The 21,741-nt window shown below is 45.8% G+C and overlaps 1 protein-coding gene across 1 annotated transcript in view; it reads right to left on the bottom strand.

Annotated features, from left to right (window-relative positions):
• HCN2 (hyperpolarization activated cyclic nucleotide gated potassium and sodium channel 2) overlaps positions 1–20,176 on the bottom strand; it is an 81,450-nt gene extending 61,274 nt beyond the window's left edge. Inside the window, exon 1 of the mRNA XM_070931867.1 lies at positions 19,812–20,176. Within this exon, the coding sequence (XP_070787968.1) occupies positions 19,812–20,176 (365 nt within the window). The remainder of the gene's footprint in view (positions 1–19,811) is intronic.
• Between the last annotated feature and the right edge of the window lie 1,565 nt (positions 20,177–21,741).

Genomic DNA, 21,741 nt, shown 5'->3' with positions numbered 1-21,741 from the left:
CTGGTGACCTTCACCACCAAAGGAATCCTCCATCCCTGTCACCCAGTTGGTCAACCACCAATTCTCCACCACTCCTGTCCTCCAATTGATCACCATGGCCACCAGAGGATCCTCCCACTCGTGTCCCTCAACTGGTCAACCATGAATTCTCAAACCATTTTTGTCCCCCAACTGGTGACCTTCACCACCAAAGGAATCCTCCATCCCTGTCACCCAGTTGGTCAACCACCAATTCTCCACCACTCGTCCTCCAATTGATCAACACAGCCACCAGAGGATCCTCCCACTCGTGTCCCTCAACTGGTCAACCATGAATTCTCAAACCATTTTTGTCCCCCAACTGGTGACCTTCACCACCAAAGGAATCCTCCATCCCTGTCACCCAGTTGGTCAACCACCAATTCTCCACCACTCCAGTCCTCCAATTGATCAACACAGCCACCAGAGGATCCTCCCACTCGTGTCCCTCAACTGGTCAACCATGAATTCTCAAACCATTTTTGTCCCCCAACTGGTGACCTTCACCACCAAAGGAATCCTCCATCCCTGTCACCCAGTTGGTCAACCACCAATTCTCCACCACTCCTGTCCTCCAATTGATCACCACGGCCACCAGAGAATCCTCCCACTCGTGTCCTTCAACTGGTCAACCATGAATTCTCAAACCATTTATGTCCCCAACTGGTGACCTTCACCACCAAAGTCCCTCACTTGGTCACCATCGCCACCAGAAGATCCTCTCACTGCTGTCCCCCAACTGGTGCACTATCCATTCTCATCTACTCCTGTCCTTCAGTCTAGGCTAGGGTGAACCACTGTTGTGGAAAAGCCCAGCCAGTCAGAAGGAACAACATGTGACAAAGAGGATTAATGTCATCTGTGGAGTGTGAGTGTGAGTATGTGTGTGTGTGCGCACGTGCATGTGTGTGTGTCTGTGTGTCTTCCTAGCAATAGTGTCAGAATCACCACCAATGGTTCCTTCCTTAGCATTGCACCCTCTGAAGCTTTAGGGCAGGGGTGGGGAACTATGCTCCTTTTATGACTTGTGGACTTCAACTCCCAGAATTCCTGAGTCAGCCATGTTAACTCAGGAATTCTGGGAATTGAAGTCCACAACTCATAAAAGGGCCATAGTTGCCCACTTCTGCTTTAGGGCAAGGGCAAAGATGAAGGGCTGGAGCATCCTTCACCACTGACCATGGCTACAGAGAGTTTCATTTTAGTCACATTTGAGAGACTGTGGATTTCCAACAAATGCCAACAACTTCAGCTGCCATTCGTCATTTGGTAGGATTTCGTAAAGATTACTTTAGCTTCCCGGAGCCAACAAATACTACCAAAAATGACTCCTTATGCTTCTCACAAATGTGTCACTTTTCAAATCTGTCCATTTCGAATGGTACAATCTCTCCCCGGCCTAAATCCTCAATCTGTTCATCTTTACATCGAGGGAGAGAGACAGGATCGTTTTTTTTAAAAAGAGCTTCCCTTGTCCTATTCGTTACTTACTTGAAGATAATCTTTTCAACCCCTACGATAATAGCAAAGGAGGCTGGAGAGAGAGAGAGGGAGAGAGAAGCTGATTGACAGCAAGTTTGGTTAGGATAAAAGCAAAAATAAAGAAATAAAGAAGAAGAAAAAAAAATCACACTCTATCGTAGGGGACATTTGTCAGCCTTGTGGGGTAAAGCAGATAGGAACAGGCCTCAGATGAGCTAATTCTATTTTATAAGTAGTCCTCAACATACGACCACAATGGAGCCCAAAATCTTAGTGGCTAAGAGAGACAGTTGCAAAGTGAATTTTGCCCCATTTTCCGACTTTTCTTGCCACAGTTGTTAAGCGAATCACTGTGGCTGTTAAATTAGTACAGGTAAGTCCTTGACTTACAAGAAGTGTTTAGTGACTGTTCAAAGTTACAACGGCACTGGAAAAAGTGACTTATGACCATTTTTCACACTTGCGACCATTGCAACATCCCCCTGGTCAAGCGATTTTCATTTGGATGCTTAACAACTTGGTTCATATTTATGACGGTTGCAATATCCTGGGGTCATGTGATCACCTTTTGCGACCTTCTGACAAGCAAAGAAGCCAAAATCACTTAACAACCATATTACTAATTTAACAACTTCAGTGATTCACTTAACAAATGTGGCAAGAAAATCGGGCAAAACTCACTTAACAAATTTCTCAGTTAACAACATACACTGTGATTGTAAGTTCAGGACTACCTGTAACAGGGTTATTAAGTGAATCTGGCTTCCCCATTGACTTTGCTTGTCAAAAGCTCACAAAGTGATCACATGACCCCAGGACATTGCCACCGTCATAAATATGAACCAGCTGCCCAGCATTCAAATTTTGATCATGTGACCATGGGGATGCTGCAATGGTCTTAAATGTGAAAAATGGTCATAAGTCACTTTTTTTCGATGATATTGTAACCATCACTGAAAATGGTTCACTTAGTGAACTATCACTAAGTAAACTGTTGTAAGTCGAGGAGTGCCTGTATTGTAAGGATACTGTCAGGGTTCCAACAGATGCCCTAATTACTGTACATCATGAGCCTCGAGCCAAGCTTTAAAAGAAATCCAGTTATTTATTAAGAGCTCCATGTCGGCAGTACCCAAATGAAGCCAACTCTGACACCACATAATTTACGGCCCTAATCATGACCCTGTTTCCCCCCTCCCCCCAGGGTGTGTCATCAATCACATTTGCCAACGGAACAATTTCGCGGGTTGTAGAGACCACTCCCCTCCAGCCGCTGTCAGTAACCCTGGGAGACAGCCTTGAGAAAGATATGTCTGGAATGTGCTCCTGTCTGTGGCTGCTACTTCATCTGTTTCCCATCCCCCCTTGCCTATGGCAACTCAAGAGCAGGCCAGGGATGCTTTGTGAATTGACAATCTACATTAATAGAACCCTGCAAGTCTGAAAATACAATTTTCCCACCCTCTCCTTTACAGCCGAAGAAACTAGGGAGGGTGCCTTCTGAGCCTGTTGCCCTGCCTGTTATCCAACTGCGGGGCTAAGCTGTTTCTTATCTGACTTTCCCCTTGGCGGTGTCTGTTTTTCCAGTCTCCCAAAGTCATTCCTACAACCATCACACACTGGTGGAAGCCACTGATACAAGAATGACAGCCAGTAATATTTTAAAAAAAAAAACAAAAAGAGAAAAGGCATTCTGTTCGTTGCATAAGAGATCTCTGTGAGAAAGCCGTTTCCATGAAAAGCTGTGCCCATCCAAATCAGGCATCTCCTGTCTTTCCAAAAATGTCAATAAAACATCAATAGATGCTTTCAAGGCTGCCAACAAGTATCTGCAGGCCCAAACACTGGGGTTTGTTTTTCAGTCAATCAATCAGAATAGAGCTGGAAGGGAGCTTGGAGGTCTTCTAGTCCAGCCCCCTGCTGAAGCAGGAGATCCTATACCCGTGATGGCAAACCTATGGCACGCGTGCCACCTGTGGCACGCGGAGCCATATCTGTGGGCATGCGACTGTTGCCCTAGCTCAGCTCCAGCGCGCATGTGCACGCCAGCCAGCTGATTTTCAGGCCTTCCAGTCTCACCGGAAGTTGGGAAATGGGCTGTTTCCAGCCTCTGGAGGGCCTCGGGGGGGTGGGGGTGGGGGTGGGAAGGCCATTTTCACCCTCCCCAGGCTCCAAGAAAGCCTCTGGAGCCTGGGGAGGGCGAAAAAACGGGCCTACCTGGCCCACCGTGCCATCACGTGCCAAAAGCGGGGAAAACACGGGGGGGTCGTGCACAGATGCGTGGGGGGTGGGGTGCATTGAATTGTGGGTGTGGGAATGCCCACATGCAACCCCCCTGCTTCCCCCCCGCTTTTGGCACGCGACAGCAAAAAGGTTAGCCATCACTGTCCTATACCCATGATGGTGAACCTATGGCACACGTGCCAGAGGTGGCATGCAGAGCCCTCTCTGTGGGCACGTGTGCCATCGCCAGCTGATCTTCTGGTTTCCGGCATGCCAGCTGGTCTTCACGGGCACCAGAGCACCAGAAAATGGCCTGAAAAATGGCCAAAAAACCAGGCCATTTTTCAGGCTGTTTTCTAGGCCTTTTTCCAGCCATTTTCAGCCCGGAAAACAGCCCAAAACCGCCCCGAAAACGCCCGGAAAACAGCCCGGAAAACGGCCTGGAAAATGGCTTAAACCCAGGCATGTGCACGGCAGCCACCTGGTCTTTGGGTTTCCTGCACTCTGGCGCGCATACATGGATGTGCATGTACATGCATTCCGGTTTGGGCACTCGGTGCCAAAAAGGTTCGCCATCACTGTCCTATACCATTTCAGACAAATGGTTGCCCAATCTCCTCTTCAAAACCTCCAGTTTCATAAACCGAAAGAGCAAACAAAGCCAAATGCACCCAACATTTCTCAAATGTGGCCAACTGGAAGGGTTCTCCCTTCCCCAGCCCATTTTACAGATGTGACTCTCGAGGACAGCCACAAAAAAATAACCAAGGTTTTAAAATTAAACCATGATCTCTTCCCCGAGGATAAAAAGTGAGCAACTTCTACAACGTGGCTGGATTTTTTCCCCCCACCTTCTTGTCTTGCAAGGGGACAAGAAGACAGAAAGCCCAGCCAAGCAGATCCCACTGAAAAAATAAAGCGAGTATCTTCCATTTCCTAAGGCTGTAAAAAAACGAAGAATCTGTTAGCTCCAAACTTAAGGAGAAGGAAGCGTAATATTTAAAGCGTGGGCTTGGCATATGTCTTGGAGTGATTTCTGGGTCCTGCATCAGGCACACTGATTGCATAAATAGGATTTCTCGTTTGTGGTCTCCTTGGTGCTCTCTGAGCTTAGTTGTTTTCTTGAAGCCGTTTAATTAACCTAATAGGTAACATCTTCAGGGCTAGAAGGGAGTTTGGGGTTTGCTCTCTGTTTATATACAGTGGCTTGCTCAGACAAACAATCAAATAGTGAACAACAGCCTAATCAAGGAACGACCAAGAAATAAACGTCATTTCCATCAACACGGCAGGAAAGACACTTGTTTATAAATATTGAGCAAACTCCACTTCCTACTAACACTGATAGCACCTTGGTAGTACAGTGGTTTAAAGCACCCTGTTATTAACACAGCTGCCTGCAATTACTGCAGGTTCGAATCTTGCCAGGCTCAAGGTTGACTCAGCCTTCCATCCTTTCTCAAGTAGGTTAAATGAGGACCCAGATTGTGGGGGCAATAAGCTGACTTTGTATAAATATACAAAAGTATGAAGGCTATTGCTTAACGCATTGTAAGCCGCCCGGAGAAGGGTGGCATATAAATCAAATTAAAAAAAAACAAAAACAAACTGATGATGTTATATAGTTGGGTAGTGAAACATCTGCAAGAAAGAACCAAGCTCAGAGAGCACCAGAGATCCCACAGTTCAACTCTGAGCTACAAAAGGTGATCTTTTGTTTGCAGTACAGCAAACAGCATCAAGTCAAAGAAACTCAGAACTGGATGAGATCTTAGAGATCATTTAGTCCAGCCCTATCCAGTGTGGGATCCACTAGACTAGAGCCATGCCCCTTAATATGTGGTCCCTGTATATCCCCCACCACCCTCACAGAGGTCTACAAAATCAAAATAACCTGCCAGCCTATATGGAAAAATAACATTAAAATCCCATCCGACCATAGTGGGAAGCAGCAGCAGTGTTGAATGCATCCATTTTAATTTTTAATACTTTTACATTTGATACATTATTCATAAATGTAACCCATTCAAACCAAAACTCCATTGGAGTCCTCCATCATTTTTAAAAGTGGGAAAGTATCCTGAGAGAGAGAAAAAAAAAAGTTTAAGAAACACTGCACTATAGCTTCTCCAGCGAAGGAAAACTTGCTGTTTCATGTGGCAGACAGTTCCATTGGCTTGTACAGTCAGAAAGTTCTTTCAGATGCCTAGCCTGGGTGTCCTTTTTAGTTTTACCCCTCTAGGGCAGGGGTCAGCAACTTGCGGCTCTGGAGCCGCACATGGCTCTTTCACCCCTCTGCTGTGGCTCCCTGACACTCAAAATATGCGTCACAATCGCCAATGTGTGACACCCGCCGGCACACGATTTATTGAGCTTTTCAACTCCCAGTAGGCCAACCATGGGTAAATCCAAAAAAAGAAAAGTTTCAGAAGAAAACAGAACGTTTAATTTGACTACATATGCTAGATTTGTGGCCGTTCAAAAAATAGTCAGGCACGAAAAGGGTTTTGTGGCTCCCGGTGTTTTCTTTTCTCTGGAAAATGGGTCCAAATGGCTCTTTGAGTGTTTAAGATTGTAGACCCCTGCTCTAGGGCAACAGAAAATAAATCCTTTTTTCCTTTGAAAATGACCACTCTTCATAGTTGAATCTTGGACCTGTCTGAATGCAGGGTTGAGATGAATAGCTGTGTCCATTGTTCTCAAACTTAGCAAGTTTAAGATGTGTGGACTTCACCTCCCAGAATTCCCCTGCCCACATGGCTGGCTGGGGAATTCTGGGAGTTGAAGTCCACGTGTCTTAAACTTGTAAAGTTGAGAAACATTGGCTATGCCTATCTTGAAGTCATACACCTCCGCCTCCCAATACTAAATTAATATTAAGGAAGAGCATTCTTGATCCCGTGTTTTGACATCCGTTTCAAAGAAATAAAAAGCTAGTTTACCTCATGTCTAAAAGGAAGAAGATTGAAGGAAATTTAACCACCATCGTCTCTCTTCTTATCAGTAGGAAATGTGACTATTGGCCATTCTTTTCTGAAGGGAGGAACTATGGTTTATTTACTCACACAACAACCCTATGAGGTAGGCACACCAACTCATCGTTTTTGACCTAACTAAGAATCCATACTCATTTCTTTTAAAATTGTCTCTGTTTATTTATTTATTTATTTTTTAAAAACCCACAATTTTAAAAGCCTGTCTGGACTCAAGGTTGATTTTATGGACAAATCCACACCATTCTCTTGGCACCAATTTAGAAGTGGTTTGCCGTGGCCTCTTTCCGAAACTGGCAATCTTTAAATCTGGAAGGCAGAGATGGGTTTTTTTTTTTTTTTTTGCTTTAATTTATATGCCGCCCTTCTCCGGAGACTCAGGGCGGCTTACAATGCGTTAAGCAATAGCCTTCATACTTTTGTATATTTATACAAAGTCAGCTTATTGCCCCCACAATCTGGGTCCTCATTTTACCTACCTTTGAAAGGATGGAAGGCTGAGTTAACCTTGAGCCTGGTGAGATTTGAACTTGCAGTAATTGCAAGCAGCAGATGTTAATAAAGGTGCTTTAGTCCACTGTACTACAGGCTCTTGTAGCAGCCAAATAACCTTGGCAGATAATATCAGCCCCAGAGGCAAAATATCCTGCTTAGGATCCCAAAATTCAAGGCACAGAGGATGCACAGTGGGGGGTGATGAAGAATACAAGGGGGGGGGACCCCAAAGGTTCAGAGAACTGGGGGGGCAGCCCCCTTGAACTGACTCCATACCTCATTTTTTCTGGTTAAAGGGTATGATTGCAGAAGAGGAGCAGAAGAAAGGGAAGAAGAGAGGAAGATAGGAAAGGGAAATAAGAGTAGGAGAGAAGGTTAGATAGAGGGGAGGAAAGGAGGAGGGGGGGAAAGGGAAGGGAAGTAGAGAAGGAATAGGAGAAGAGGAAAGAAGAAGGTAGAAAGGATGAAAGAAGGGAGGGAGAGTAAGAGGAAGAGAAGAAAGACTGCTGTAAAACAAAAAAGATGAAATGGAAGAAAGGCATCCCCAAACACGTTTAAATATATCAAGATAAAGAATGAACTATTTAAAAAATTAAAGGAGAATGTAACGTGATTAAGAATGGAAAAAAATGGCGATGTTACACTGTGATAGAAAAATTATTATACATTTGTTTTTGATTTTTTTTTGGAACTATAATAAAAAAAATTATAATAAAAAAGAATGGGAAAAATAGAATTTGAGGGTGAAAGAAGATTCTGTTTATAAAAATAAGAAACGAAAAAATCAAAAATTGATTAACAAATATGGAAAAAGAAAACTTTGGCAGAAACGGTAACAAAGTAAAATATATTTGGATATGATAAATTGTATATATGATATGATATGATATGATATGATATGGTCAATGCTCTGTTTCAAAAAATATGCGGGTGTGTATTGGATAGGGAACTAATAAAACTTGTCCAAAAAAAAAGGGTATAATTGCCCAGAACCGTGAGCTGGGCAGCATATAAATTTAATAAATAAAGAAATATATGAGCCAGGCTGAGTCAAATCTTTGACCTTTCCCAAGATTTTAGGGCTGGTTACAGATAGTAACCAGACTTACAGCCATTTGGTTTAGTCACTGTTCAAAGTTACAACAGCACTTGAAAAAGTGACAGGATCGCTCCTCACACTTATGACTGTTGCAGCGTTGCCATGTTCACGCAATCCCCATTCAGGTGCTTGGCAACTGGCATGAATTTATGACGGTTGCAATGTCCTCGGGTTATGTGATCCTCCTTTGCGACCTTCCCAGCTGGTTTCTGACAAATAAAGACAACGGGGGAAGCAGGATTCACTTAATGACCACCTATTACAGCAGTCCTTGACTTACAGCAGTTCATTTAGGGGCCATTCAAAGTTATAACGGTGCTGGAAAAAAGTGACATGACCATTTTTCACACTTGCGACCTTTAGAGCATCCCCATGGTCACGTGATCAAAACGCTTGGCAAGTGGTTCACACTTATGACGGATGCAGTGTCCCGGAATCACATGATCCCCTTTTGCAACCTTCTGACAAGCAAAGTCAACGGGGAAGTCAGATTCACTCAACAATTGTGTCACTAACTTAGGAACTGCAATGATTCACTTAACAACGATAGCAAAAAAAGGTTGTAAAATGGGGCAAAACTCACTTAACAAATGTCTCACTTAAAAACAGAAATGTTGGGCTCAATTGTGGTTGTAAGTCGAGGGCCACCTGTAATTGCAGCGATTCGCTTAACACGGTGGCAAAAAAAGGGTATAAAATCAAATGCAATTCTCTTAACAGCTGCCTTGCTTAGCAACGGAAGTTCTGATCCCAGTTGTGACTGTCAGGGGAGGGCTCCTTGCACCGGCCTGGGAGAATCCTCTCCCCCCCGCATCCCTGCCATCACGAAAACACAGCGGCTGCGGCTGAAAGTGCAGCCAACTTACATCAGCTCCTTTTGGCATCTGTACCTTTGCTACAGAAATAGCAACCGAGGCAATCAAAACCGTCAATCCAACTGCACCCAACCTGACTTACAGATAGTTGAGAAGAATTTAAGATGGGGAAAAGGAAGGAGGGGGAGAGAGGGGAGGAAGAGAAAGACAGAGAGGGAGGGTGGGAAGAAGAGGAGAGGAACAGAGAGAAGAGAGAGAGAAGAGAGGAAGAGAAAGACAGGGGGAGGGCAGGGGAGGGAAGAGGGGAAGAGAGGAGAAGGGGAGAGAGAGGAAGAGAGATACAGAGAGGAAGAGAGACACACACAAGGAGACAGAAAAAGAAAGGAGAGAGAGAGAGGAAAGGAAGAGAAAGACAGAGAGGGAGGGAAGAGGAGAAAGGAGGGGAGGGGAGGAGGGGAGAGGGGAGGGAAGAAGAGAGATACAGAGAGATGAGAGAGGAAGAGAGACACACACAAGGAGGCAGAGAAAAAGAAAGGAGAGGGAGACGAAGAGAGAGAGAGAGAGGAAAGGAAGAGAAAACAGGGAGAGAAGAGGAGAGAGGAGGGGAGAAGAGGAGAGCAGTAGGGAGGAGAGAGAGAAGAGAGGAAGAGAAAGACAGGGGAGGGAAGGAGAGGAGTGCATAGGGGAGGGGAGAGGAGAAGAGAGATACAGAGAGAGATACAGAGAGGAAGAGAGACACACACAAGAAGACAGAGGAAAAGAAAGGAGAGAGAGATGAAGAGAGAGGAAAGGAAGAGAAAGACAGAGAGAGAGGGAAGAGGAGAAAGGAGGGGAGGGGAGGAGCAGGGAGGAGAGAGAAGAGAGGAAGAGAAAGATGGGAGGGGAGGAGAGGAGGGGAGGGGAGAAGAGAGATACAGAGAGATAAGAGAGGAAGAGAGACACACACAAGGAGACAGAGGAAAAGAAAGGAGAGAGATGAAGAGAGAGAGAAAAGAAAGGAAGAGAAAGACAGAGAGGGAGGGAAGAGGAGAAAGGAGGGAAGAGGAGAGGAGCAGGGAGGAGAGAGAGAAGAGAGGAAGAGAAAGACAGGGGGAGGGGAGGGGAGGAGGGGAGGGGGGAGGGGAGAAGAGATACAGAGAGATGAGAGAGGAAGAGAGACACACACAAGGAGACAGAGAAAAAGAAAGGAGAGAGAGAGATGAAGAGGGAGAGAGAAAGAAAAAAGGAAGAGATAGATAGATAGATAGATAGATAGATAGATAGATAGATAGATAGATAGATAGATAGATTTTGGAACAAACCATCCTTTGCTGATGGCTCTTCTCCCAAAACTCACAGCAAGGCCAAGCTTCCTTCCCCCCCAATTCTGATTTGCTTTGCAGCAAAAGACTTACTCATTATTCCTCCCGCCTCTCAGCTCTGTCACCTTCTAAGGATGGAAAGGGGGGAAAAAAGGGGGAGGAGGAATGTCCTTGCTTTCAAGGCCACATCAAAATGGATTCCTCCTTTTTTTCTCCCTTAAAAGGGGCACTACCACCCCGTCCCTCTCAAAGGCTGCACTGCAATCCACCAGGGATGCTTTGCAACCCAGGATCATGGAAGCCGCTGAAAATTTTGCAGAACGAGAGAGGGACGGAGAGGATAATCCCCCTTCCCCCTAGGGTGGTTGCAATGATTTCCCCTCACCCCCCAATCCCATAGCCAGATGACAGTGGGGAGCAGGTTTGCAATTGGGAATGGGGGGGGCTCGGAGGGGAGGAAGCACACGGTTCTTAGACCTCTGACCCTATTGTGCTTTCTGTCATTAAAAAAAAGAAGAAGCATTGTAACTTTATTCGGCAGCTAATCAAGGCCATGGCTTGCCCACTTCCCACTCTCCATTTCTGAAGGTTTCCTAAAAAAAACAGCCTGCATTTTCTCCCTTATTATTATTATCCAAGGTCAGTCAGCTGGTCCTGGCTCCACAACTGTTCCAAACTCTTCCCAACTTCTCCAAGCTGGCACATTTGGGATATTTTTGGCTCCTGTACTCTGCACGAGCAGCCAGCCTGAGTTATGTCACTAACAGGCCCCTGAAGTTTACGCAAGTATCGCCAAACGTTCGGGATAAAATATTCTCCTAGGCACAAACCCGCTAATTAGGAAAAAAAGAAAAAGAAAATAGAATGGCAAAGATGAAGCACTGGGAAATTAGGATTTTTCTTTTTTTATTGCTACTAAGATTTCGCTGCTGCTGGGAAAACCTGGTACCCTGTTGAACTCTGCATTCCTTTCACAGACATCCCAGTTTAGACTCTTGAAACAAGTTACAGAACAAACTATATCCAGATATTCGTCCACTTTTCCGTTTTTTTCAATGCAGGTACTTTACTGCCCCAAGTGATAACCCACGTCTCAACAGAGGGCATGACCAGAATTTTACGAGGAAGTATTCGCAAATTCTGCAGATGTAGCACGCACACACCCCATTTGTTTAAATTACCTTGATTTTTTAATTTTTTCTGTGCTTCTAACCTTTTTTAAACATGATTTTATTATGTTGTTTGTAAATCGCACAGAATTGCTTATGTGAAAAGGGTGATGTAGAAATGTGGTAGATAGATAGATAGATAGATAGATAGATAGATAGATAGATAGATAGATAGATAGATATGGACGGACAGATGGATGGATATAGAGATAGAGATACAGTATGGATGGAATAGATAAATAGAAGGAGGAGGAGGAGGAAAAGAAGAAGAAGAAAAAGAAAGAAATAGATATGGATGGGATAGATAGATAGATAGATAGATAGATAGATAGATAGATAGATAGAGATATATGGTTGAGATAGATAGAGAAAGAAAGAAAAAGAAAGAAAGAAAGAAAGAAAGAAAGAAAGAAAGAAAGAAAGAAAGAAAGAAAGAAAGAAAGAAAAAAAATGGAAAGAGTGCTCAGCATTCAACCAAATCCCAATCTGTCCTAAATTACTCTAAGTATAGTATAGCAATATCTGCACATCCACATTCCCCAGCACTTATTGGGTATCTCATAACTACTACCAAAGTGCTTAATCAGATTTTTAAAATTAATTTATTTAGTTCATGCTTTTAAAAAGTAACACAAAAAAATAAAAAATAAAAAAGGACCAATATAAAGATAATTATGATAGACATACATTCATGGTCAAAGAGGGGAAAAAAACACAAAAAAGTGCTTTAACAACCAAGTAAGATGTAACAAAGAAAAAAACAAACAAACATTGTATCAGTAATATATAGCACATAGTATATTGTACATCTCAGCAGTAAAAGTTATAATTCTATATATACCTACCGGTATCTAATGCAAAAATTACTGAAGCATTTATACATTTCTAAAACACTTGTAAAACAATCAGGTTTTTTTAACCTATTGTATTTTGTTTATCGGCAATCCGCTGATAAATGGCAAATGCTATCAGGTCTCCATTGAGTGAATTGAGTGCTTAACCAGATTTAAGCTTGCCTGAAATTACCGTATTCTGAGTGCAATTATTGGATGGGTTTTTGCATGAATTAAGATGGGATGCATCCAAAGTGCTAACCTAGACTGGCGGTTGAGGTTTTTTAGCCTGGGGAAGGAAATAACACTGTGTTTGGTTAATTCAGGTTTATTCATTAGACTTATTTTCGCTCGAGGAGGTGAACGTACCTAATACTCCTTCCTCCTCCCATTTGCCCCACAAAAACAACCCTGTGAGGTGGGATGGGCTGAGAGACACTTTAGAGAGTATATGTCATGTTAACATAGGTATAGAGAGTCCTTGACTTATGACCACAATTGAGTCCAAAGTTTCCACTGCTAAGCGAGACAGTTGTTAAGTGAGTTGTGCCTCCTTTTACGACCTTTCTTTGCCTTTAAGCAAATCACTGCAACTCTTAAGTCAGGGGTCAGCAACCTGCGGCTCTGGAGCCGCATGTGGCTCTTTCACCCCTCCGCTGCGGCTCCCTGTCACTCAAAATATGTTTCACAAGCACCAATGTGCGACACTCACTAGCATGCGATTTATTGAGCTTTTTGACTCCAACCATAGATAAATCCAAGAAAAGAAAAGTTTCAGAAGAAAACAGAACGTTTAATTCAACTACATATGCTAGATTTGTGGTTGCTCAAGAAATAGTCAGGCACAGGAAGGGTTTTTGTGGCTCCCGGTGTTTTCTTTTCTGTGGGAAACGGGTCCAAATGGCTCTTTGAGTGTTTAAGGTTGCAGACCCCTGTCTTAAGTGAATCATGCCGTTGTTAAGCAAATCTGGCTCCCCTCCCCCATTTGATTTTTCGGAAGCCAGCTGGGAAGGTGACAAATGGGGATCATGTGACCCCAAGACAGTGAAACCGTCATAAATACACGCCAGTTGCCAAGCACCTGAATTTTGATCACATGCCCATGGGGATGCTGCAATGGTCGTAAGTGTGAACACTGGTCATAAGTCATTTTTTTTCAGTGCTGTTGTAATTTCGAAAGATTAGTAAATCAACTGTTAAAACCCAAGGACTACCTGTAGTTCAAAGGCTGTGAACTTCAATTTCAATCTTGCTGATTTCGTTCGAACCTCTGATGGTCTCCAGCTCTATTTGATGCAAATTATACTAGTTAGGATCCGATACAGGTAGTCCTTGATTTACAATAGCTTGCTTAGTGACCGTTCAAAGTTACAATGGCACTGAAAAAAGTGACTTACGACCGTTTTTCACAATTACTTACAGCCTTTGCAGCATCCCCATAGTCACGCCATCAAAATTCAGACGCTTGGCCACTGACTCAGATTTATGACCGTGGCAGTGTCCCAGGGTCATGTGATCCCCTTTTGTGACTTCTGACAAGCAAAGTCAATGGGGAAAATCTGATTCACTTAACAATCGAGTTACTAACTTATCAACTGCAGTGACTCGCTTAACAACTGGGGCACCAAAGGTCGTAAAATGGGGCAACACTCATTTAACAAATGTCTCGCTTCACAACAGAAATGTTGGGCTCAATTGTGGTCGTATGTCGAGGAATACCTGTACTTCTCGAAGGACACTTTGAGAAAGTCACCTGATGTGACCCATTGCCCAAAATAAGCCCTGATGGTTACAGGTAGTCCTTGACTTATGACCATTTGTTTAATTTCTGTTCAAAATTACAGCGGTGCTGGAAAAAGTAAGTTGTGACTGATCCTTAGCACTAATGACCATCACAGCATCCCACAGTTATGTGATAATAATTTGGGTGCTTGGCAACCAATAGGTATCTACAATGATTGCAGCATCACGTGATTGCTACATGCAACCTTCTTGGGGGGCGGAGGGCTTCCAACAAGGAAAATCAAACAAGGAAGCCAAATTCAGAGTGATTCACTTAATGACTATGGGGGAAAAAAAGGCATAACATTGGGTGTGACTCATTTAACAACCACATTTCCTAGTGATGGAAGTTCTGCTCTCAATAGTGGTCACAAAATGAGGTCTACCTTTTCTGATGTTGCCTTCTCAGTATTCCAGTGTATCATAATGATAAAACTATCAATAACAACTTCAATAATTCAATAATAACTAAAACATTAAAGCTGCATTAATATGCTGGTCTATGACAGTAATAAAGATTTGATTTGAAAGTTGCATCAAACCAGCTTTTCCCAGTGTCCGCTCAGACTGTCATTTAAAACGGTTTAATTAACATCCTCCCTCCACCCCCCCCACCCCAGCAACAAAACTCCATTGAAAGAGTTAAGTTTCACGTTTATTCCCACCCAATCCCATTAAGTCACCTTGTACCGACCTTAACATTTCCAGCTTCAAACAGAAAACAGACTTCAACCCTTCCCACCTACCCTGCCTCCAAAGGATTGAACTACTTCTCCCATAGTTCTTTGCCAGTCAATTGGCAACGTGGCCTTTGAGGGGTGGGCACCATTGCCAACACACCCAAGAGGCAGCTCCATGAAGGGAAGAATTGAGCTGTAGTACAGGAATTCTAACCAACATAGTTCTGTTTGCACAGAGCTTCAGTTTGTAAAAATCCCAGCCAACAGGCTCAGTTGGACAAAAGGGGCATTTAGCACCTGGGGAAAAAAAAGCAGGTAAACTTTCTGCAGGGAGACAGTTTGGTGAAGGCACCAGGCTAAATACTAGGGGACGGTGAGTTCTAGCTCTGCCTTAGACACAAAAAAACTGGCTGGATGACTTTGGGCCAATCACCCGGAGATGGTGACTTCTAGTCCTGTCTTAGCCATGAAAGACAGATGAGGGAATTTGGATCAATCACCAGGAGATTGTGAGTTCTAGTCCCTCCTGAAGCATGAAAGCTAACTGAGTGACTTTGGGCCCGTTCTTTGCTCCCAGCCCTGAAAAGAATGAACAGGCAACGACAAACCCCAAACCCTTGCCAGAAAAAACACAGGACAAGCCAAAGCTTAACATTTCCCAGACTAAAATTGAACTGAGGACAATAGTCATAAACTCTTTTTGTACAGTGTTCACTTCCCCAGATATGGCTTGGGGGAAAAAATCCTCAGGTTTCCTTTCTGACTAACTTCAGAAACTGTTAACATCAGCAGCTAAAAATGCTTCCCTAGAATCACTTAAAAGCAGGAGTTTCCAAATTTGGCAACTTGTGGACTTCAACTCCCAGAATTCCCCAGCCAGATTAACATCTTAACTACAGTATCCCAAAACTTTTTTCCAATCCAATTCTGTGCTGGCTCCCAGAATTCCCAGGACCTTGGGAGGTTCAGCAGCACCTGAAAGAGGCACTTTGGTATATATGTGTTGATTTTTAAGATGCCATAAGGTTATTTTTTACTTCGGTTGAATGCTTGTGGCATAAACCTTACCAATTGAGGTTTGATTCACGGTGAATAAGTCCGCTACTCAGCAACAAAGAACAAGCTTAATGCCCAAGATTTATGGCATACGGTAGCCCTGCTCAAAAGATTGACTGCAATCTAGCTATCAGGATAACTGGCAGGAACTCAAGAATTTTCTGTCTCCCATAAATTCACAACCGTGAGTTCAAAATGGAATTTCTTAAAAAATCTCTTTTTAACCCTACCGGTATCTGGATTTATGCTCTTTTAAGTTTCCTACTGTATTCACCTGCCATCCTGGGCCACATGACAGTAGTTTGGCTCTACTCTAACATGCCTGCCATCTATGATTTATGGGTTAGTTGTTTCGGGAAGCCAGCTCAGCGGGGGGTCATTCAATAAAATAAACCGTGGTTTAATGCAATACATGAAACCAAAACCAAACTATACAACAGCATGTTTGGAATGATAGAAATGCATTCCAAGTTAGTAAATAGCTCTGGAAGTAAAACTTGCATTTGAACATGCCTTGATCCTAAGAATATAACCTGGCTCAAAAACAGTAACTGTGAGAGAGACCTTGGAGTCTTAAACATGAGCTAGTAGTGTGCGGCGGCAGCCAAAAAAGCTAATACAATCCTTGGTTATATAAACAGGCATAGAATCAAAATCAAGTGAAGCAGGGGTGGTATTCACTTACCTTCACTACCGGTTCGTAAATGTGAGTGCATGCGCAGAGCGTCAAAAACAGGACGTGATGACGTCCGGGCGGGTGGGCGGAGCCTCCCACCGCCACTGCTACCGATTCGCCCGAACCTGATAAAACCAGCTGAGTACCACCACTGAGATGAAGTATTAGTACCGCTTTATAAAGCCTTGGTAAGACCACACCTGGAATCCTGCATCCAGTTTTGGTCACCACATTACAAAAAAGATGTTGAGACTTTGGAAAAAGTGCAAAGAAGAGCAACTATGGTGATTAAAGGTCTGGAGACTATAACATATGAAGAACGGTTGCAGGATTTGGGAATGGCTAGTCTAGAGAAAAAAAGGACTAGGGGGGACATGATAGCAGTATTCCAGTATTTGAGGGGCTGCCACAAAGATGAGGGGGGTCAATTTATTTTCCAAAGCACCTGAAGGCAGGACAAGAAACAATGGGTGGGAACTAATCAAGCATATAAATCAAATTAAAAAATAAATAAAAAATTTTTTAAAAAAGGAAAGCAACCTGGAATTAAAGAGAAACTTCCCAACAGTGAGAACATTTAACCAGTGGAACTTCTTGCCTCCAGAGGTTGTGGGTGCTTCATCATTTGAGGTTTTTAAGAAGAGAGTAGACCAGGGGTCCTCAAACATGGCAGCTTTAAGACTTGTGGACTTGTGGACTTCAACTCCCATAGCGTAGCTATGCTGGCTGGAGAATTCTGGGAGTTGAAATCCACAAGTCTTAAAGCTGCCAAGTTTGAAGACCTCTGGATTAGACAGTCACTTGTTTGAAATGGTATGGGATCTCCTGCTTGAGCAGGGGCTGGACTAGAGGACCTCCAAAATCCCTTCCAGTTCTATTCTGATTCATCCCTTGAATTACTATTGTGAATCTGATCCTGACCTTTTGCAATCCCAATTAAGAAATCTCAAGTTCCTTTAGAGATAAAAGCTTTAATGCATTCAAGGCTGCTCTATTACTTGTCCCAAACACCAGTTAGATGTCCTGACAGCTATTTTCTTTCATTCTTGGCTTGTAATAAAACAACCACAGGAATAGTTCAAAGTCGCTCTGAAAACCTGTATCTATAATTTATTTAGAAAGCCCATAAGCTGCCCGCTCCCTGAAGAAATAACCAAGCCCTCTTTATGGAAGCAACATTGACCACGTACAATAGTCCCGAAATGCAAATTACAAATTAAAACGATCACTTGAAAAAGATTTGGGCAAAGCAACAAGCTTTAAACCCTTGCCTAAACATCCATTAGAAGGAAAACAGCCGGCATGATAAACCAGTGCAACTGTCTTCCTAATAAAGAAATACATTTTTTTCCCTTCTCCCAAAGGCAAAGGGACTTTCTTGTTTTTTCTTTGAAGACTTTTTTTTTTTAAAAAAATTAGATTTATATGCCGCCCTTCTCCGGAGACTCAGGACAGCTTACAATGCGTTAAGCAATAGCCTTCATACTTTTTGTATATTTTATACAAAGTCAGCTTATTGCCCCCACAAACTGGGTCCTCAATTTACCTACCTTAGAAAGGATGGAAGGCTGAGTCAACCTTGAGCCTGGTGACATTCGAACTTGCAATAATTGCAGACAGCTGAATGTTAATAACAGGCTTTTTTAGTCTGTTGAGCTATCCAGGCTCCTCATTTTACGTTTTACTCCTCATCCAAGAAGCTTCTTCAGATCTGACAGGATAGTAGGGAATGGAAGGATTTACATTCCTTGCAGACAGCTGGTCCATTGAGTATAAATCCTTCCATTCCCCACCATCCACTCAGAGCTGAAGAAGCTTCTTGGATGAGAAGCGAAACGTCTTCAAAGAAAAAACAAGAAAGTCCAGTTGCCTCCTGAAAAAAAGCACCTTTGGGACAACCATGACCTGGATGACTGAGAATCTCTACAGATTTTTTTTCCCCTTCCTTTTGTCCAAGGAATCCATCTGCTTTGTCCTTCTGGAACCCATCACATCCCCAAGTGTTTTCTCTTTCTTTCCTACTTCTCCCACCCACTGTCACTGTTTTGCCTCAATAGTCCTTTTCCTCCTTTGCATTTTTCACCCCCCCAACCCCGAAGTTGCGCTGGCCGGAAATCTAGAGCTTTTTCTACACTTCCTTCCCACAACAGATTGACCCCCGTTTTTCTCCCCAATTTCTCAACAATTCTGCTTTGCCCCATCCGGATGGCACAGATTTACTTGAATTTTTCCCCTGTCACACTCCATGCCCAGAGGGAGACGGTGCATTGATTTGATGGATGCCTGCTGCAACTGAGGTCCCTCGGCGGGCTCTTGCCCTTAGCGGCAAACCAAGGGGAGATGCAATATCAGGCTGTCAATCTGGATTCTCCTCTTTTTTTGAAGCCGGGTAGCTATATTTGATCCTGCCTCAAGTTTTCAGCTCTGGCCTCCCCCAACTCCAGACATCCCACAGGAGGGAGGGAAGAGGTCATTCCCTTAAGGGCAAGATCAGAAAATTCCAAAGCTGCTGCCACTACAGGTAGTCCTCGACTTACAACCATTTGTTTTAGTGACCATTCAAAGTTATAACGGCACTGAGAAAGGCACTTTTTTTTCACGCATAGGACCGTTGTGGCATCCCCACGGTCACGTGATTTACCTTCAGATGCTTGACAACTGACTCACATTTGTGACAGTTGCAGAGTCCCGGCGTCACGTGATCGCTTTTGACGACCCACTGACAAGCAAAGTCAACGGGGGGGTGGGGTGGAGGGGGGAACCAGATTCACTTCAGAACCGTCTTACTCATTTAACAACCACAGTGATTCGCTTAACGACCATGGCCCCCCCAAAAAAGAGTCATACAACCGGGGCAAAACTCACTTAACACATTTCTCCAGCAGCAACATAAAAACGTTGGGCTCAACGGCGGTCGTATGTTGAGGACTACCTGTCTTTGAGCGGGATGCAATATAAGGCCTCCTGCCTGCCTTGAGCAGGGGGTTAGACTAGAAGACCTCTGAGGTCCCTTCCAGCCTATTGGATTCTTCTACTTGTGAAAGGCCAAAGGTTAAACTTCTCCTCGGGAGAAGTTCTCTTTCTGGTCTGAAATCAGGGCAGGCCATTCTTTTAGTCTTCCTCCCCCCCCCACTTCCATCTCCCCCCCTCCCTCCCTCCCCTCCTGCGGTCGCTGCCCCCGAGGCTCGCCTGAAGTCGCTGTACGGGTGGATGATCCAAGCGCCGGCGGACTTGACCCTCTCCTGCTCTCGCTCCACCGCCTTCTGCGAGCCGAACATCCGCAGCGAGAACTTGTTGACGCCCGGCTGGAGCATCGCGCTGAACTGCCGCTGCATGAAAGTCGTCTGGCTGCCGCGGGGATCGCCGACGCCCGGCCCCGCCTCGGCTTCACCGGTGGCGCCTTCCTCGGCCGCCTTCGGGGACCCTCCGCCGCCTCCCTCGGTGCTGCAGGAGAAGGAGACCTTGGGCTGCGAGGGCGGCGGGTCGGGACCCTCTTCGTCCCCGCGGCGGCACTCCCCGTTGGGGGAGCCCCCTTTGCCGGCGCGGCCGCTCATGGTGCACCCGCGCTGCAGCGAGAGCAGCGTCCCCTTGGCGCCCTCCTCCTGAGACGGCGAAGCCCCCGAAGACGCCGGGCCCGGGGCGGCGGCGGAGACCCCCGGCGGTGCTGCAGTGGTCGCGGCCGTCCCGCCACCGCCACCGCCGCCGCCACCGCCGGAGACGCTGCCGCCCGTCCGCATGCTGGACCTGAAGGCGCCCCAACACAAGCAGCCGGTTGCGCGCCGGGATGCGGCAGCGGCGGCGGCGGCAGCGGCAGAGGTGGAGCTCAAGCAGTCCGGAGGGGAGGGGCTGAGGAGCAGGGGGAGGGGGAGGGGGAGAAGAAGCAGAGAGGGGGAGGAGTCAAAGGTCAAGGGGAGAAGCACTTGAGGGAGGGGAGATGGGGCAACTGAGGGGGGGTGGGAGGGAAAAGGTGGGATAGGAGGGGAGGAGGGAGGGAGGGAGGAGGAGGAAGGAAAGGAGGGGAGGGGAGGGAGAGAAGCACTTGAGGGAGGGGAGATGAGGGGGCAACTGAGGGGGGGTGGGAGGGAAAAGGTGGGATAGGAGGGGAGGAGGAGGGAGGGAGGGAGGAGGAGGAAGGAAAGAAGGGGAGGGGAGGGAGAGAAGCACTTGAGGAAGGGGAGATGAGGGGGCAACTGGGGGAGAGGGGGGAAAAGGGAGGGGAGGGGAAGGAGAAAATCACTTGAGGGAGGGGAGATGAGGGGGCAACTGAGGGAGGGGTGGGAGGGAAAAGGTGGGATAGGAGGGGAAGAGGAGGGAGGGAGGGAGGAGGAGGAAGGAAAGGAGGGGAGGGGTGGGAGAGAAGCACTTGAGGGAGGGGAGATGAGGGGGCAACTGAGGGGGAGGGGGGAAAAGGGAGGGGAGGGGAAGGAGAAAATCACTTGAGGGAGGGGAGATGAGGGGGCAACTGAGGGAGGGGTGGGAGGGAAAAGGTGGGATAGGGGAGGAGGAGGGAGGGAGGAGGAGGAAGGAAAGGAGGGGAGGGGTGGGAGATAAGCACTTGAGGAAGGGGAGATGAGGGGGCAACTGAGGGGGAGGGGGGAAAGGGAGGGGAGGGGAAGGAGAAAATCACTTGAGGAAGGGGAGATGAGGGGGCAACTGAGGGAGGGGTGAGAGGGAAAAGGTGGGAGAGGAGGGGAGGAGGAGGGAGGGAGGGAGGAGGAGGAAGGAAAGGGGAGGGGAGGAAGAGAAGCACTTGAGGAAGGGGAGATGAGGGGGCAACTGGGGGGGGAGGAGGGAAAAGGTGGGAGAGGAGGGGAGGAGGAGGAAGGAAAGGGGAGGGGAGGAAGAGAAGCACTTGAGGAAGGGGAGATGAGGGGGCAACTGAGGGTGGATGAGGGAAAAAAGAAAGGGGGAAGAGATTGGGGGAGGGGGGGAGGAGAGAAGCACTTGAGGGAGGGGAGATGAGAGGACAAATGAGGGGGGAAGGGGAGGGAAGGAAGGAGAGAATCAAGGGAGGGGAGATTGAGTGGGCAATTGATGGGGGATGAGAGGGAAAAGGTGGGAGAGGAGGGGAGGAGGAGGGAGGGAGGAGTAGGAAGAGGGGAGGGGAGGGAGAGAAGCA

Source organism: Pituophis catenifer, unplaced genomic scaffold (assembly GCF_029215685.1).
Source record: "Pituophis catenifer annectens isolate HBS135680 unplaced genomic scaffold, rPitCat1.0.hap2 SCAF_1, whole genome shotgun sequence".
Classification (NCBI taxonomy): domain Eukaryota; kingdom Metazoa; phylum Chordata; class Lepidosauria; order Squamata; family Colubridae; genus Pituophis; species Pituophis catenifer.
Note: the sequence above shows the minus strand (reverse complement) of the source record. Positions and strands in the feature narration are given on the sequence as shown.